The sequence below is a fragment of the Salvelinus namaycush genome, chromosome 32 (genome assembly GCF_016432855.1).
Source record: "Salvelinus namaycush isolate Seneca chromosome 32, SaNama_1.0, whole genome shotgun sequence".
Taxonomy (NCBI): Eukaryota; Metazoa; Chordata; class Actinopteri; order Salmoniformes; family Salmonidae; genus Salvelinus; species Salvelinus namaycush.
In genome coordinates this window covers 5,495,418-5,514,047 of record NC_052338.1, presented here as the reverse complement: position 1 = coordinate 5,514,047, position 18,630 = coordinate 5,495,418, and the positions used below count along the sequence as shown (strand labels likewise).

Genomic DNA, 18,630 nt, shown 5'->3' with positions numbered 1-18,630 from the left:
TAGTTGTTCATTAGGAGCAGACAGACAGTAGGAACTGCTGTAGTTCAGTTCTAATAGAAGCCACAGTGCTGCTAGACCCTTGTTAGCGCAGTCTCTCTGTCAGTCAGTCAGTCGACCAGGCGCAGGGCTAGGTGCTGCTCGTTGCTTGTTAAGGGTCTCGGCTAAGGATAAGGCGGCTAAGGCTCTGATTGGCTGTGTGGATTCGCTATGGGCCTTCTCCCGTTCATTCATACCAGTGAAGAGGGATTGTATGTTTTGCATCCGACCGCTCTCCCTCTCACTGTGTTAGTTGGGGTCGACACTTGCCCACAGTGTCCATGGCCAGTGGATCCTTCCTCCCCTCTGTTCCCTTACATTCATTGATGTCAAATTGGTAAAAAGGCTATTTAAATCATGTTTTATTCTAGGTCTCTATAGAGTACGGACAGACATCGGTTAATGCTTCAAGCACACACACATGCACACACACACACACACACACACACACACACACACACACACACACACACACACACACACACACACCCCCCAAAAGTGTTAAGGACTACGTCATTAACACATTCTCCACCTCCAGTATTGTCCGCTAATGACGTAGTCCTTAACACTTTTGGGGGGTGTGTGTGTGTGTGTGTGTGTGTGTGCATGTGTGTGTGCTTGAAGCATTAACCGATGTCTGTCCGTACTCTATAGAGACCTAGAATAAAACATGATTTAAATAGCCTTTTTACCAATTTGACATCAATGAATGTAAGGGAACAGAGGGGAGGAAGGATCCACTGGCCATGGACACTGTGGGCAACTTCCTGGGCTTCAGGAGGAATGTCAATGGGAAATTGGACACTCGCGCCGCGGGCTTTGGTGTCTGGTCAGACTGTCCTGACCTCAACGACCTGTGTAACCAGACTGGAGTGGAGCTCAGGTGGACACGGACTGATATGCAAACTGAGCCAGTGACTGCCTCTGACACCGTTGTGGTCAGATCTCAGTGTTGTTGTGGAGGCTTCTGTCACCCATGATGAAACATCTCATCCTGCATCCAGGGCAACACTCCTCGGTATCAGACCGATCCAGCTACTGTAACATTGGACTGGCCTGAGGCTGTAGGGGGAAACTCACTGCTCTGGACTGTGCTGACCACTCCGTCTCCCCGTACCAGAATACTGCCGTCGGCGAGGACATTCTCACCTTTACTATTAAGGCGAGGCTGCAAGTTCTACCAACAAAATATAATCTACCACTCTGGAACCCTGCAAACCATTTTGTATTCTACATGAGTCAAATGTAATGGAGTCCATTGCCCATGTTGTGAATGGCTGCTGGTCATACAAGGATTTGCGCATTGCTAGACATGACCGCCTTGTTGATCTTGATAGCCAGCGAGGTGAAGTAGTCTCACCACCAGCACGCATACAGAAACATTCTTGGTGATGATGTTGTGGGGGGAGGCCAGGGGGAAGGGCTCATTCTGGAAGTGGGCTGCTCATTGGACGGCTCCATGGAGCAGGCCTTTGCCAGGAAGCTTCTTAATTACCAGCCCCTCGTGGCACACTTGGACAGTCTCGGGTGGAGGCGCAAGCTGGCGGGGCTGATATTTGGCAGTCTCGGCCACGTACACAGGCGCGCGGTGCGTGGCCTCCAGACTGCGGGCCTGACAAAAAGTAGGGCAAAGCATTTGGCTAGGTACTGCTCTGTTTCAGCTGTCGTGGGCAGCCTGGCTATTTGGAGAAGGAGGTGCTTTCTGTACCCTTGAGTGTCATACATACAGGGACCTTTGAAATGTTTGGATCCTTTTGTAAATATGATTGGTGGATTCTAATAAAGTATTTCAAATGTGTGTGTGTGTGTGTGTGTGTGTGTGTGTGTGTGTGTGTGTGTGTGTGTGTGTGTGTGTGTGTGTGTGTGTGTGTGTGTGTGTGTGTGTGTGTGTGTGCTTGAAGCATTAACAGATGTCCGTCCGTACTCTAGAGCCCTCGTCTTTCTAAAGAAAACACTTTTTTTTTTTTTTTTTTTAAATAGCTTGCTTGGAAGAAACCCTTTATCTGTTGAGTTCAAAGAATGCCAGTGCGTAGTAGTCAGATCATGTGTAGAGCAGGCTTTGTTTGTGAAGAGCACCACGAGGGTGAACAGCATTCGGCCGTAATAGCCTAATTGCCATTTAGTTGACGAGCTGAAAGAGAACCGGTGACCCGTCTGGCCTCTCACTTTCTGTGGGAAGAAAGTAAACAAGTACAAAGGACACTATCTGGGAGGAGAAGAGAAATAGAATTACTAGTAGCCTAATGTTTCTATGAGGATGGCACTTCTTTGTTATGGGGTTCTGGGCTTGAACTCCCAGTTTGTGAGAATAATTCAAAAGGCAAGTCTTCCTGGAAGGTTCAAAATGGCAATAGTGATAAGGGGGCAGGAGTTTACTGACAATTTCCGCTCTAGAATTAATATCTGATTTGATTCACTGTATGCTTGCCCTTTGTGTCATGTCCACTATAGCAGTGCCATTGTTTAGTGTTTCTTTCTTTATATTTGTGATGTATTGAATAATGTGTGTGTGTGTGTGTGTGTGTGTGTGGATGGGTGCACTCAGTTGTTCACCTATTGCAGGCATAGTAAAAAAAGGCAACCTCACACACACACACACACAGACACACACAGACACACAGACACACAGACACACAGACACACAGACACACAGACACACAGACACACAGACACACAGACACACAGACACACAGACAAACAACAACACAAACCTACTACTTTGCTACCTTTCTCACAGCTTCCTTCCAAAGAAAAGAGTAATCTCTTATGTCATGCCCTCCGAAACTCTTTCTTCCCCGGCCTTTTCTGGAAAAGCAGCGAGTGTAAAATCGAATCCCAGTTCATTTACTTTCAGGTTTATCAGCACCTAGCACCACCACCACACAAGCACCGTAGCAACGCCGGGATGATTTATTGTTGGCCCTCTTTTGTGGCCCTTTTCTAAAGCAGCATCAGTATGGAGGGGACAGCACACCCGGGCTCTGAGTGAGGTTGAATGGAGGTTGAATGGAGGTTGCCATGGAGGTTGCCATGGAGGTTGCCATGGGGCCTACCCAGCTACCCAGCCATTCCACATGCACGCACACAGCAATGGCAATGTTTTGTCCAATGTGCAGTCATTACACTGAGTTTCTATGACGTTGTGTGTAAAGGAAATTGAGGATGGATGACATAACATTTTATTAACTAGCATGCTATAGTCTCGAGGGGGTCGATGCCTTTGCAAGTCACACAAACAAACAGCATTGTTCAATTTCAGCTTCCCTATTGGCTCCTCCGTTAAGCTGTAAGACAAACACACACACTTCTATGGACTTTCACCCCGGGCAACGATGGTGGGCGGAGCTAGACGTCTAATTGAATGCTCATCTGTTCAGAGAGGGGTGTTATGTCTCTTGAGACAGTGATATGATCCAGCGTGGTTTGTTGAGACAAGTTTCCTCGGAGGTACATGGACAACCATGTTCAAGCAAATAGCAATAGGCCTACCTGGCAGAACACACTATGAACCGAAACTACCAATGCAACTCTTTTTTTTGTGTCAACTACGGCTTTGAGTCCAGTGAGAAGAGCGTTGGTGTTCACTTTTCAATGAAACTCAGCGCCTTCTACCAAAGGTGAGACCGTAGCATCCAGAAACGTGTTCACCGCTCAAAGTGTTTCCAAGACAAAAGTGGTGACTATAGGAAAGTTATGTCAGACTCGCACACTGAGAAGTGGTCTCCGAACAGTCTAAATCCCCAACACTTAGTCTGTTTCTGTTGTTCTCTCTTTCAGATAGCGGACGCGGCCAAGTCGTCCTCCGAAGTGGATGAACTTTTCATTGACGACACAGGGTCCGGGGGTTACTACCCTGAGGACGACGACGACTTTAACTCGGGGTCAGGGTCAGGTAAGAGTTTGGTCAACGTAGCCTTCAACTGGGTCAACGCGCACAGGGAGGCAGGCTGGCGGACACAAACAGTCACTGCTGTATACTGTGTCTTTCACCCAGAATAGGCATGTCTGTAGAACTGAGGTTTTACTTAGGTATTGAAGCACCTTTTACAAAACGTTTAACAACAGGCAAATGGCCAAAGCAAAGCAGGCTGTAAAAAAGTGCTATGATAACTGTAGCGAACTCTGTTTTTACCTCACTTTATCTCCACCTGATCCCATTCGAGAATATCAGGAGGTGGCTTTGTCTGTTGTGATTTGATTTAGGAATGGGAATGTAAACGTACTTCTAAAAAAGTTCTCGTGAAAAGCAGGGTTTCACTTGAAACACAGACTCAGACAACCTTCGTCTTCAACAGACATTGAACTGAAAGTAATTGTGTTCCGGCGAAGTAGTACAAACTATCTCTTCATCTTGCTCTGCAGGCGTTGGCGAGGAGGTGTTCGAGGAGGCGGTGACCGTGAGCACGCTGTACATTGCCCCCAAAACAGAACCCACCAAGGATTCCACCAAAGACTTCACTCCTCGAGTGGAGACGGACACGCCCAGAGAAGACCTGCCAAGGCAAACGCCCAGGAAGCCAGTCCGAACAGAGGTGAGGGAACAGAACAACCTACCCATACACCAGACTATTTAGACCGGCCCACTAAGCTAAAGATGGACCAGCCCATTGAGCATTTGCCCGAACTACCCTATGACCAGTCCTTATCTGCTGCATATGGTAGATATTCCTTTGTACAATTAACGGGTTAGAAATTGCCTGCTATTTTCTTTGAGGGCCTTTCAATTCACCACCCCAAATAATAGTTGAACATGCATTGACCCCAATGCTGGAATTCTAGGATCAATAAGGATCAGGTAGTCATCTAGACCCCTGATGTTGATCTGGTCTGTGGTACATTATGCTGGATTACTGAACCAACAGCCATAATCTCACATTTTGGAACACTATCAACTCTTGGAACCACCATGATGCATTGGGGGATTATTTCCTAGGTAAGGGGCAGTCACTTCCCCGTAAGCCAAGTCAAGGACACAGGTTTGTTGCCAATAGTGGTCCCTTTCCTGTTCCCCTAGCCCCTTCAATCATTACGGATCTGAAGAGACTAGGGATGGATGTTAGCAATACGACCTTGGCTATTTGCATTTTGAAACAACCCGAATGAACCAAATATGATCAAAAAAACATCCCTTTAAAGCCTGCGGGGAGAATACAACGCCGTACCATGAAATACAACATCACAACCAAAAATAGCAAACCCCTCCCCCCAAAAAACGTTTCTAAACCGAAATAGAGGTGCTAGTCTAGTGTCAGAGATTGAGTACAACCAAAAGGTTTTATTTGGCTCGCTCAGTTGTGGCTTGACCATTTAAAAGTAAAAACATAGCTATAAAGAGACGAACATTAGGACAATTAGTTGCTTTTAGCAATGGAAAATATACTCACCACTAATCCCCCCCTCCCCATCCTCGACAGAGCCCTGCTGTAGGCGTATAGGCCGACATTGCTGTGTCGAATGAACGAGTCGTGCGGAGCACCTGGCCACTTCGCCACCACATTCAGCAGCGTATTTTGCGCATCACATCACCTATCAACTGCACATTAAGAGTGGAAGCCTTTTCTGTTTCACAGAGTTGAACTCGTTTTGGGACGGTGCTTTTATGGCGCCCTCTATTGCTCCGTTCGTACTTTGGAACCCATCGGTGGTAAAGGAATCCCTCTTGACTTCAACCTGTTGTGTGATGGTGTATGGCGATTGTACGTTTGTTTTGCTGAGGATTGCATCCGAAACATTGGCTCATCGAGGGCTGAAAGATGCCGATTGGCAAGCTCCCGCTGAATAAGTGCCCGCTGCCAAAAAACCCGATGGTGGATAGCACGTCTCTAAAAAACGCAATCTCTGCAAAATGCAGCGTGTGCTGAATCTTCCAACAGAGCAAGATAAGCCTCTCATTCGATTTCCCATTATCTTAGACTTTTATAGTGTTTCGAACAATAGTTTCACTTTCACACGTGCCTCTGATTTAACAAATGACTGTACTTTATATGGATTGTTATTGTAAACAAATGCACTGATGTGGTCAAATGTAAATACAATGACATTTTTTTAAAATTATTACTTATTATGACATTTTCAACATTCTACGCTTGACAAGCAGTTCCCTTATTCCACCACTTGGCACTATGCGTACACATGGTCACGGTTGTGCGTAAATGTACGCACACTCTCAAGCAAACATTGCTAAATCTCACACTTTGCGCGGAAATGATCCCGCGCATGATTTACGCCCAGATTTGTGCCCACGCATGATTGGTACAGAACCTGTATCCCTCAATCCTTAACTCCTTCATTCTCTCCTCCCAGCCCCCTGTACCCGTCACAGAGGACGAGCGTAAGAACCAGATCACCAGCACCACCAGCATCCCCAGCTCCCCACTGGAGCCCATCGAGGTGCGCTCGGAAAACCTCTTCCAGAGAACAGAGGTGCTGGCGGGTATGTACAGAAACCACACTGGGGTTTGGTGGTTTGGACAGTGGACACAGGATGCAGTCCTTGCACCTGTGTCGACACATCTACACTAGACTACTGTTTGTGATAGACTAGAGGTTGATTATGAGTTGTGAGCTATTAAATAGGAAATTAGGTTGAATTTCTTATACGACTAACCAGGTTTCCATCTAACCTTTTTATGCGCGTAAAGTACTTAAGTTTTATGCTATTTCCGAATATATATCGAGGGTCTTATTCTGGTGACATGATGATAGATACTTGGCTGCTGTTTGACAAATACAAATAATCTCGCTCTTTTGTATTTTTTTTTGTTTTCACAGTCCCTTTACTTTTTCTCCATTTAGTTGTGTTACAACCTACATTTAACATGGATTAAATAGAGGTGTTGTGTGTCACTGGCCTACACACAATACCCCATAATGTCAAAGTGGAATTATGTTTTCAGAATTTTTTACAAATTCATATAATTTTTGGGATCTGAAATGTCTTGAATCAAGTAATAAATCTCTTCATTATGGCAAGCCTAAATAGGTTCAGGAGTAAACATTTGCTTAACAAGTCACATAATAAGTTGTATGGACTCACTCTGTGTGCAATAATAGTGTTTAACATGATTTTTGAATATCTACCTCATCTCTGTACCCCACCCATACAATTATCTGTAAGGTCACTCACTCGAGCAGTGAATTTCAAACGCACATTCAACCACAAAGACCAGGGAGGTTTTCCAATGCCTAGCAAAGAAGGGCACCTATTGGTAGATCGATAAATATGAAAAAGCAAACATTAAATATCCCTTTGAGCATCGTGAAGTTATTGATTACACTTTGGATGGTGTATAAATACACCCAGTCACTACAAAGATACAGGGGTCCTTCCTAACTCAGTTGCCGGAGAGGAAGGACACCGTCTCAGGGATTTCACCATGAGGCCAATGGTGACTTTAAAACAGTTACAGAGATTAAACTGTTGTGAACTGCTGTGAAAGCATAAAACTGAGGATGGATCAACAACATTGTGGTTACTCCACAATACTAACCTAAATGACAGAGTGAAAAGAAGGAAGCCTGTACAGAATAAAAAGTATTCCAAAACAAGCATCCTGTTTGCAATAGGGCACGAAAGTAAAACTGCAAATATTTTGCAAAGAAATCAACTTTGTCTGAATAAAAAGCGTTATGTTTGGGGAAAATCTAACACATCACTGAGTACCACTCTTCATATTTTCAAGCATGATGGTGGCTGCTTCATGTTATGGGTATGCTTGTCATCAGCAAGGTAGTTTTTTAGGATAAAAAAATGGAATAGAGCAAAGCACAAAATCCTAGCCACGTATGACAAGCCAGCTAGAGTCGTAGTACGGATGAAGCCTGAGCTAGAATGTGAAGCTAACTGAAGCTGGCTTTATAAAAGTAGTATACTCAGTGCTTTCCAACAGACATTGGGAGACAAATTCACCTTTTAGGAATACAATTACCTAAAATACAAGGCCAAATATACACTGGAGTTGCTTATCAAGACGACATTAAATGTTCCTGAATGGCTTAGTTAGTTTTGACTTAATTCGGCTTAAAAATCTATGTCAAGACTTAAAAATGGGAACTTGACAGAGCTTGAATCATTTTTGAAAGAATAATGTACAAATATGAATATAAATAAGACTAATCCAGGTGTGCAATACTCTTAGAGACTTACCCAGGAAGAGCTCTAATCGCAGCAAAAGGTGCTTCTACAAAGTACTGACTCAGGGGTGTGAGAACTTATGTAAATGAGATATTTGCTCAAATAAAAATAAAAAACATGTTTTTACTTTGGCATTATGGGGTATTGTGTGTAGATGGCAAAGAAAAAAATTGATTTAAATCCCTTTTGAATACAGGCTGTAACATGACAAAATGTGGAGTAAGTCAAGGGGTTAGAATACGTTCTGAAGGCACTGTAGGTAGCCTATCCGCACTGTATCTGCGTGCTGTTGGCTAGAGGGCATTTGCCAAGACCAGAGTGAGCTCATTCTTTATATAACACAATTGTTTTTGTGACAACACCATCAGTAGAGTTCAAAATGCGATGGAAACCCATTTAACTTTCTTTTTAATTCAGTACATTGGAATTTAACCGTAAAAGTTGTTTTTTTTATGTGCATTACGTCATCACTCACAGTACATTTGATGGAAAAACATCTCTGGTGGGAAAATGCGCATATTGTTTTTAATGCAGATTTTTGAATATTCACATTTAAAATCGGTCTCCAATTGGATGGAAACCTAGCTACTGTCGGGTAACCGGACTGCCGTTTGAATTCTTCATTGAGTTCTTGATTACGTCTTCGATTATGAAGTAGGTCAGGTGCCATGCTTTGGATCGATGCCATCGTGTGTCTGCTTGATGTCAGGCACATTTAGTTGGTTGCGTCTTCGCTGCATCTTTATCTTCAGGCACTTGTGCAGCAACTTCATGCTCTGCAACGGGACTCTTGACCAAACACCTAATCATCTATAACACAATCGTTTTAACATTGATGTTATACATTTGGTTTACTTCCTGATCATTCCTTAATCATGCTGTTAATAGGTCTGGGTAGTAATGATGCAGTAACGCACATCTAAAGGGGAAGGGGGATTTCTCCCAACGTCCGTCAAGCTCTCTAAGCTCTACAGCTTCTGAAAATAACCAGTTTAATATATAAACTCAATTACCCCTCAGTGGGACCTTCCAGAGTTCAGAACGCGGTTTGCTCCAATTTAGTGTTAATTTCCCTTCTAACGAAATGCAAACTAGGGAAATTATCTGACTGGATATCACACTCACTGATGCAGTTTTCCCTTCAGTGTCAGAGATACACATGTAGTGCGCTACAAATAGATTGGTACTTTAGTTCTGCTTTGTTGTGACATTCGTCTGTTAGTTCCCGTGACGAAGTGAAATGGATGAGGATGAATTAGGACGTCAATATAGTTGTGCTGGAAATACACTACATGGTCAAAAGTATGTGGATACCCCTTCAAATGAGTGGATTTGGCTAATTCAGACACACCCGTTGCTGACAGGTGTATACAATCAAGCACACCGCCATGCAATCTCCATAGACAAACATTGGCAGTAGAATGGCCCGTTCTTAAGAGCCCAGTGACTTTCAACGTGGCACCGTCATAGGATGCCACCTTTCCAACAAGTCAATTCGTCAAATGTCTGCCCTGCTAAAGCTGTCCCTGTCAACTGTAAGGGCTGTTATTGTGAAGTGGAAACGTCTAGGAGCAACAACGGCTCAGCCGCGAAGTGGTAGCCCACAAGCTCACAGAACGGGACTGCCGAGTGCTGAAGCACGTAAAAATCATCTGTCCTCGGTTGCAACACTCGCTACAGAGTTCCAAACTGCCTCTGGAAGCAACGTCAGCACAAGAACTGTTCGTCGGGAGCTTCATGAAAAGGGTGTCCATAGCCGAGCAGCCGCACACAAGCCTGAGATCACCATGCGCAATGCCAAGCCTCGGCTGGAGTAGTGTAAAGCTCACCGCCATTGGACTCTGGAGCAGTGGAAACGCATTCTCGGGAGTGATGAATCCCGCTTCACCATCTGGCAGTCCGACGGATGAATCTGGGTATAGCGGATGCCAGAAGAATGCTACATGCCCCAATGCATAAAATTTGGTGAAGGAGGAATAATGGTCTGGGGCTGTTTTTCATGATACGAGCTGGCCACTTAGTTCCAGTGAAGGAAAATATTAACGCTACAGCATACAATTACATTATAAACAATTCTGTGCTTCCATCTTTGTGGCAACAGTTTGGGAAAGGCCCTTTCCTCTTTCAGCATGACAATGCCCCTGTACACAAAGCGAGGTCCATATAGAAATAGTTTGTCGAGATCGGTGTGGAAGAACTTGACTGGCCTGCACAGATCCCTGACCTCAACCTCATCGAACACCTTTGGGATGAATTGGAAATGCGACTGCGAGCCAGGCCTAATCGCCCAACATCAGTGCCCGACCTCACTAATGCTCTTGTGGCTGAATGGAAGTAAGTCCTCGCAGCAATGTTCCAACATCTAGTGGAAAGCATTCCCAGAAGTATTTGGAGGCTGTTATAGCAGCAAAGGTGGGACCATCTCCATATTATTGACCATGATTTTGGAATGAGATGTTCGACCAGCGTGTCCACATACTTTTGGTCATGTAGTGTGTATCCCACAAACATCCATCTAGTTAGTTGCCTTTGCTCATTTGGATTTTTATGTATATTCCAGAGTTTTCAAATTCTAAAAGCTACATCCAAACTTGAATATTTGTTTTCAATTACTGTCACGTTGGCCACATCCACTGAAACCCTGGCCTTGACAAGGCTGTAAATACTGTGGATTAACGCAATGTAAAACCCAGAGACCAGAAGGCCCAGCCCACTGTGCAAACAGACGTGGCTAGCTAACCTCCTCCTGTCCTCTATACCTCTAATTTTCCTCTTCCTGTCCCCCATGGCTCCCACAACTCTAATTGTCGTCATTTCATGTACATTTATCCGCTCCACACCGAGGCACTGCACGGTTTCCAGGAGGGTAATTTGCTGGAAGAGTGGCAGGTTTCTTTTTACCCATGGGGCCGAGGGGCCAGTCCAAGATGTGGAAATAAAACTGAAGCAGAGGGGAGATTGTTTCGTCATGAGAGCCCTAAAACAGATTAAGGACTATAAAGAAACCTCATACAAGTATTAATGGGAAAATTACGAAAGCCTATGTAAAGAATTAGCACACAAGAAAAAAGGGGAAGATCTGGGAGTAATGTCGAGTAGCTTGACAGGTAGATTGCTTTCGAAAGGGTACAGTGCATTCAAAGTTCCCTCTCTAGATGCTGTAAGCTTCAGTGTCCTCTGAATAGCCTTTGACCTCTAACCTCTGATCTCTCCTGCTCTCTGTCCACAGCTGTCATTGCGGGCGGAGTTATTGGCTTCCTCTTTGCCATCTTCCTCATCCTCCTCTTGGTTTACCGCATGAGGAAGAAGGATGAGGGCAGCTATGACCTGGGAGAGAGGAAACCCTCTGGGGCAGCATATCAGAAGGCCCCAACCAAGGAGTTTTATGCCTAAAGCCCCGCCCCCTCGCGAGAAGATTGACAAATCACAGTGACAGTTTATGGCAGTCCATGACAACGACAAAAGCTGTTAAAATACAACAACAACAAAAAAAGTTAAACATTTATTGAGGAAAAAATACATAAAGGAAAGCTTTTGCATAGAGTATTGTAATTAAGACATTTTCTTTCTTCTTTTTTTAAATGAAAAGCCAAGCATTGCTTATTTTATGGCAAATCTCAGTGTATTTAAACATTTTGTGTATTATTTGAAAAGGCTGAAAAAAACGAAACAAAAAACACAATCTGTAAAGGTGAGAAACTGATTCCATCGGTCTTCTGTCAAAGGAGCTGTTTTTAGTCACTGACTACTATTTAACTGTAGCAGTATGTATTTGTAAAGAATATTTTTAAAAGTGGAAATAATTGAATATAATTATTCTGTACCAATCCTACTTCATATTTTTTTTTTTTTCATTTTTGTCCTAGCATGTCTGACATTGATCTCTAAAATGTGTATTTCATTAATTTATCTTTTTTTTCTCAGATCGAAAAAAAAAAAAAAAGGAAAAAAAAGCCTTGTAGTTTTCATGAGGTCCTTTCATCTTCATATTAACGCTGATAACGGTCAATGTAAATGTTCTCCCTTCAGGGTTACAATGTTTCTTTTTTTGCTCTCACACCCATCTAGTGGAAAGTGAGCATTTAATTTAATTTTTTGTTTGTCTTGTTTTGTTCTCTTTCAATGTTTCCCTTGGTCAAAACCGTTTCTTACACAGCATACGTGTTTATAATCGGGAATTGGTCTTTAAAAGCTAAGATGTGGCAGGGGCTCAAGAAAAAGATATAAGATCTACTTTACAGTATGTCTTGTGGATGTTTAATTCATCGCATACGGCTTTTCATATTGCACATTCACTGCATTGCACCTCTGCTGGTCTCGTTCAGCTCTGAGTGTTCAGTATATTTGGGGTTAAATTTGGCTCCCTTCCACCCCCCCAATATTTCCCCCTAGTTTACTTTGCCTGTACCACCTCCCCCTCTCACCCCCACCACTCTCTCCGTCTCCTCATGGTAATCAGATTGGACCGGAGCCAATGGACCTGTCGTCCCCTCCCCTTTGTCTCACTCCACCGTGTTGCCAGCGCGCCCAGTGTTTTTGTCTCCCCCGTGTCGATGGTTTAGTCAGGAGATCCTTACTGACGGCCCGTTATGTACCACTGGACACGCACCAGCTGCCCATTGAAATGAGTCAGCTCCGTGCGGACCGCGGCGATGTTCCCAGTGGTTCAGAACCAGTTGTTAGCGTGAAATGGAACTTTGGATCCTTTTTCTAAAGCTTCGAGTGTTGCGGTCAGTCAATGCATCTCGATTTGAGCTAATCCCAATGCAGGCGCTGGTCCGCAAAATTTCTCTGTTTAGTGAAGAGCTTTCCTGAGAGCGATTATCAGACAGTGTGAGGTTGGTTACCAAGAACAAAACATATAGCAAGAACAGTACATCACGGGATTGACCTGTTGTTGCCGTCACCCTTTCTCACTAAAACGACCACCTCTGCATGAACCTGCAACGAGGAGAAAGGTACAACAGATAGTGAAGTTTCCTTTGAGATGTTGAGCTGTACAGTAGTGTGAAATAGACGTCATCTGAACTCCTACCACCCATCTGAGGCCATCCTCCTCCATGCAACCCTTCCTCCTCCCTCCCCACTCTGCTATACCCTCCAGCTTCTGCCCTCTACCTGCAAACCCCCCCCCCCCCCCCCCCCACCCCCCCTCTCTTTCTCTCTCAGCTTATCGTAGAAAGGAAGGTACTGAACTGCATAAACAAAACCCAAAGACGGTATTCTCACCATCACACATTTTCCCATTATGGCCACATTTATTTCTTTGTTTTAAAAAATATGTTTATTTCTATTAGAGCTCTGACCATTGAGTCCAATTGCTTATTAGTATATGAAAAGATATATTATATATACAAATGTATATTCGCCAATGTTTTAAACCTTCAAAGTGCCTACCATTTGGAAATGTACTTGCTCTCTTGGAGAGAATAAGGAGGTGCGTACATTACACCAGGGGGATGATGATAATGACTGGCATTTTTTTTTTGTCTTACAAAAGCAGACAGTATTGTACCTATACGTTGAAACAACACTACTGAATAAACATTGTGGCCTAATATCGATCTCAGTGTCTTTTCTCTTCACTGTTTTTCCTCCCTCGGGCCACAATCAATGACCGAGGAATACTGTATACTGGTCTCCCAAGACGCCATTTTACAGATGCTGATATCTAGGTAGTGATTAACATGAGCTATATACCATAAAAGCATGCATTACTTATCCATTAGCACATATATCGTCACCCCATAACTGATAAATAACTATTTGGCTTTGATTTGGGATTATCAGTGTGATGACTAATCTTTATGAGCGATGGACGGAGCATTATCATTTTACTGAACTAATCTGAATGGGTTTCTGGATTGAGATTAGTATAATGGGGATGTAAAGTGCTAACTGGGGGGATTATCCTGCGTCTGGTTTCCATATCTGTTACAGGAGTGACATAGTGCTCCTCAGGCTTCCGGATCCGTCGTAGACGACAGGTTAAAGAGCATCCGAAATCTTGGCTTAGAGTGCCAGCGCACTACAACTAGCATGCGATCAAGGTTAGCTCATTCAGAATGGGGTTACTCACGCTCCAGTTGAATAATGGCTGCGAGGACCTCCACGCTTCAAAGTGTTGGGATTGAAGACGCCATTTTGTGTTCTCTTTGAAGAAGCGGGAGGATGTGGGATGTGGGAGTGCTTTAGTCGGTAGCGTGGGAGAGTACCGGATGTGAGTTTGTGTGTCTTTTCTGGCTTGATCAATGGGTCAAGGAAGACATGCTATCACTGGTTGAAGCACGGGCTGTTTCGCTGTACGAATACGCTTCTCTATACAGAACAAGGTCAGTATATGTCAGTATGTGATATTTGCCCAAAAGCGATACATGTACAACACATCCCAAAGAGAAGCTTCTCAATAGAATAAAGCAGAGATTCAATAGGATCTCGACACATCCATCCAGTTTCCCCACTTCTGTTTGTGTGCGACCACAATGTATAACCCCCTGAATGGTTGACTCTGTTTGTGTTAGGGTTAGTGTCTCGTGTGCATATATCAGAGTGTGGAACATAAATTCATGGCCCTCTCAGTAGGAGAGAGAGTAGGGAAAGGGGTTTAGGTGAATGTCGATAGAGGACAAAAGCCACTCCGTCTCTCTATCTCTCTCCCTCTCTCTCACGCTTTGACACAGAACTAATTCAATAAAGAGGCCGGCCATCAACTGTTAGTGAGCGCCAAACCATGCAGAAACTTCTAGGAAATGGCATCCAAAGTAAACACGCTGTCAAGCCTCATAAGGACTCATGGCTGGAGGATAAGCCAGGGCCGGTGTGGACCCATAGCACCTCAGTGAACCAAACACACCCGAACGACACCACTGGGCCACTTCACTGTACTATATAGCCATCTGTATGGCCACAAACTGGGTCAAACACCACATGAACCTTACTGGACAACACCTATCATTGCCAAACATCTGTGCCAAGAAGAGGTGGTTAGAATGGTTGTATGGATGGATGGATGGTATTATTAGGCATTAGTGGAAAGAGTTTAGTTCTAAGCTGTTCTGTGCCAAATTGCAAGGTAGCTAAATGACTGCATTTCTGGACTGACACTTCATCCGAATTGACCAGACAGTTCTAATACCAAAGTCAGCTGAAAATGGTGTAATGAAGTGTGGCTGCACCACAGCCGCCCTGTAAAGCACACCAAGCAAACTAAGGCACCTACAATTTCTGTACCAAATTGTTTGTCTTCTGGCCTGAACTCCCAACAATACCGCCTCCGGTACACCGTCATACTCCCCACATATAGCTTCATGCCACAACAAGTACCCTAAAGGTCAGGCTACACGTTTATAACGCTCTCGCGTAAACGCGGTCAGGGTGTTTCTCTCGGTGGCCATCTTTTCTTTATTCTCAGGATTGCGAGAAAGTACTTCGAAGAGCTGTTCATTTGTTGAAGACACTTTATTGGATTCAGGTTTTGACAGGCGAGGAAGTGAAAAGGAAAAGAAAAGCAGTCCCCCCCCCCCCCCCCGCAAAATGGCCTGGTACTGTAATTGGCCGCTGTGGGGAGGTGAACTACTGTTTCCTCCCTGTTGATTGTACCAACGAGGCACAAGAAATGTATGGATACGGTGGTTGCGCAACATTTTCTTTAACACATGCAGTACCAGTCAAATGTTTGGACACACCTACTCTTTCAATTTTTTTTTTATTTTTTTTACTATTTTCTACATTGTTGAATAACAGTGAAGACATCAAAACTATGAAATAATACATATGGAATCATGTAGTAACCAACAAAGTGTTAAACAAATTCTTCAAAGTAGCCACCCTTTGCCTTGATGACAGCTTTGCACACTCTTGGCATTCTCTCATCCAGCTTCATGAGGTAGTCACCTGGAATTCATTTAAATTAACAGTTGAGCCTTCTTAAAAGTTAATTTGTGTAATTTCTTTCCATCTTAATGCGTCTGAGCCAACCAATTGTGTTGTGACAAGGTAAACGTGGCATACAGAAGACAGCCCTATTTGGTAAAAGACCAAGTCCATATTATGGCAAGAACAGCTCAAATAAGCAAAGAGAAACGACAGTCCGCAGTCATTACTTTACAACATGAAGGTCAGTCAATCCGGAAAATTTCAAGAACTTTGAAAGTTTCTTCAAGGGCAGTCGTAAAAACCATCAAGCGCTATGATGAAACTGGCTCTCATGAGGACCGCCACAGGAAAGGAAGACCCAGAGTTACCTCTGCTGCAGAGGATAAGTTCATTAGATAAATTAGAGTTAACTGCGCCTCAGATTGCAGCCCAAATAAATTCTTCACAGAGTTCAAGTAACAGACACATCTCATCATCAACTGTTCAGAGGAGACTGCGGGAATCAGGCCTTCATGGTCGAATTGCTGGAAAAGAAACAACTACTAAAGAACAAAAGTAAGAAAAAGAGACATGCTTGGGACAAGAAATATGAGCAATGAACATTAGACTGGTGGAAATCTGTCCTTTGGTCTGATGAGTCCAAATTTGAGATTTTTGGTTCCAACCACTGTGTCTTTGTGAGACGCAGAGTAGATGAACGGATGATCTCCCAATGTGTGGTTCCCACCATGAAGCATGGAGGAGGAGGTGTGATGGTGTGGGGGTGCTTTGCTGGTGACACTGTCAGTGATCACTGTCAGTGATTTATTTAGAATGCAAGATACACTTAACCAGCATGGCTACAACAGCATTCGGCAGTGATATGCAATCCCATCTGGTTTGCGCTTAGTGGGACTATCATTTATTTTTTTAACAGGACAATGACCCAAAACGCACCTCCAGGCTGTGGAAGGGCTAGTTGATCAAGACGGAGAGTGATGGTGCTGCATCAGATGACCTGGCCTCCGCAGAGTGAAGTAAAAGCAGCCAACAAGTGCTCATTATATGTGGGAACTCCTTCAAGACTGTTGGAAAAGCTGGTTGAGAGAATGCCAAGAGCATGCAAAGCTGTCATCAAGGCAAAGGGTGGCTACTTTGAAGAATATAAAATATAAAACATATTTTGATTTGTTTAATAATTTTTTGGTTAGTACATGATTCCATATGTGTTATTTAATAGTTTTGATGTTTCACTATTATTCTACAATGTAGAAAATAGTAAAAAAAACTTTTGACTGGTACTGTATATCATGCACTGTCTTTCTCCAGGCAAGACCTTTATCATCATTTGAACAGTTAGCTACTTGAAACTACGTTTAGTGTCAGAATCCCGTGAAAAACACACTTGGTGATCTCTGAAATCCTTAATGCCTTTCGTATTCAGATGAACCTACGGTAATGACACCATTTTGCTTACAGATTTTGCTTGATAAGGTTTTGAACATTTCTGATGCACGGATGAGAATGGTGTTAATGTATCACATGCCTGGCTGTAACTCCTTTAATCATTGACAAAGCCAACACAAAGTATAAAGTTTCATAGTTTCCTTTGCGTATTAACTTTTGAGTTAAACCTAGAGGGATGTTACATGGATCATTGGACACCAAAACCTACATTGGGGCCATTTTGTTCATTTAATATACTGAAATCGCTCTTCCATTTCCTTGTTGCTAAAATTCAAATAGTTATCCTAATTTCAGTTTATGTGACAAAACAAGCAATTTAAAGTGTAGAAAATAACTGTACCGTCTAAACAGCTGTAAAATATACAGTTGAAGTCAGAAGTTTAAATACACTTAAGTTGGAGTCATTAAAACTTGTTTTCAACCACTTCACTAATTTCTTGTTAACAAACTATAGTTTTGGCAAGTCGGTTAGGACATCTACTTTGTGCATGACACAAGTCATTTTTCAAACAATTGTTGACAGACAGATTATTTCACTTATAATTCACTCTATCACAATTCCAGTGGGTCAGAAGTTTACATACACTAAGTTGACTGTGCCTTTAAACAGCTTGGAAAATTCCAGATTATGATGTCATGGCTTTAGAAGCTTCTGATAGGCTAATTGATATCATTTGAGTCAATCGGAGGTGTACCTGTGGATGTATTTCAAGGCCTACCTTCAAAGTCAGTGCCTCTTTGCTTGACATCATGGGAAAATCCAAAGAATCCAAAGAAATTAGCCATTGTAGACATCCTTGGGAGCAATTTCCAAACGCCTGAAGGTACCACGTTCATCTGTGCAAACAATAGTAAGCAAGTATACACACCATGGGAACACATGGCCGTCAGGCCGCTCAGGAAGGAGACGCGCTCTGGTGCAAAAAAAACATACTTTGGTGCAAAAAGTGCAAATCAATTCCAGATCAACGGCAAAGTACCCTGTGAAGATGCTGGAGGAAACAGGTACAAAAGTACATGTATTTATATCCACAGTAAAACGAGTCCTGTGTCGACATAACCTGAAAGGCCGCTCAGCAAGGAAGAAGCTACTGCTCCAAAACCACCATAAAAAAGCCAGACTATGGTTTGCAACTGCA

The 18,630-nt window shown here is 43.4% G+C and overlaps 1 protein-coding gene across 1 annotated transcript in view; it reads left to right on the top strand.

The window, feature by feature from the left end:
* Positions 1 to 13,734, top strand: part of sdc2 (syndecan 2) — a 35,309-nt gene extending 21,575 nt beyond the window's left edge. The window contains exons 2-5 of the mRNA XM_038971715.1: positions 3,814 to 3,928; positions 4,399 to 4,568; positions 6,340 to 6,469; positions 11,400 to 13,734. Coding sequence (XP_038827643.1) covers positions 3,814 to 3,928; positions 4,399 to 4,568; positions 6,340 to 6,469; positions 11,400 to 11,563 — 579 coding nt within the window. The 3' untranslated portion in view covers positions 11,564 to 13,734. The remainder of the gene's footprint in view (positions 1 to 3,813; positions 3,929 to 4,398; positions 4,569 to 6,339; positions 6,470 to 11,399) is intronic.
* The last annotated feature ends 4,896 nt before the right edge of the window (positions 13,735 to 18,630 follow it).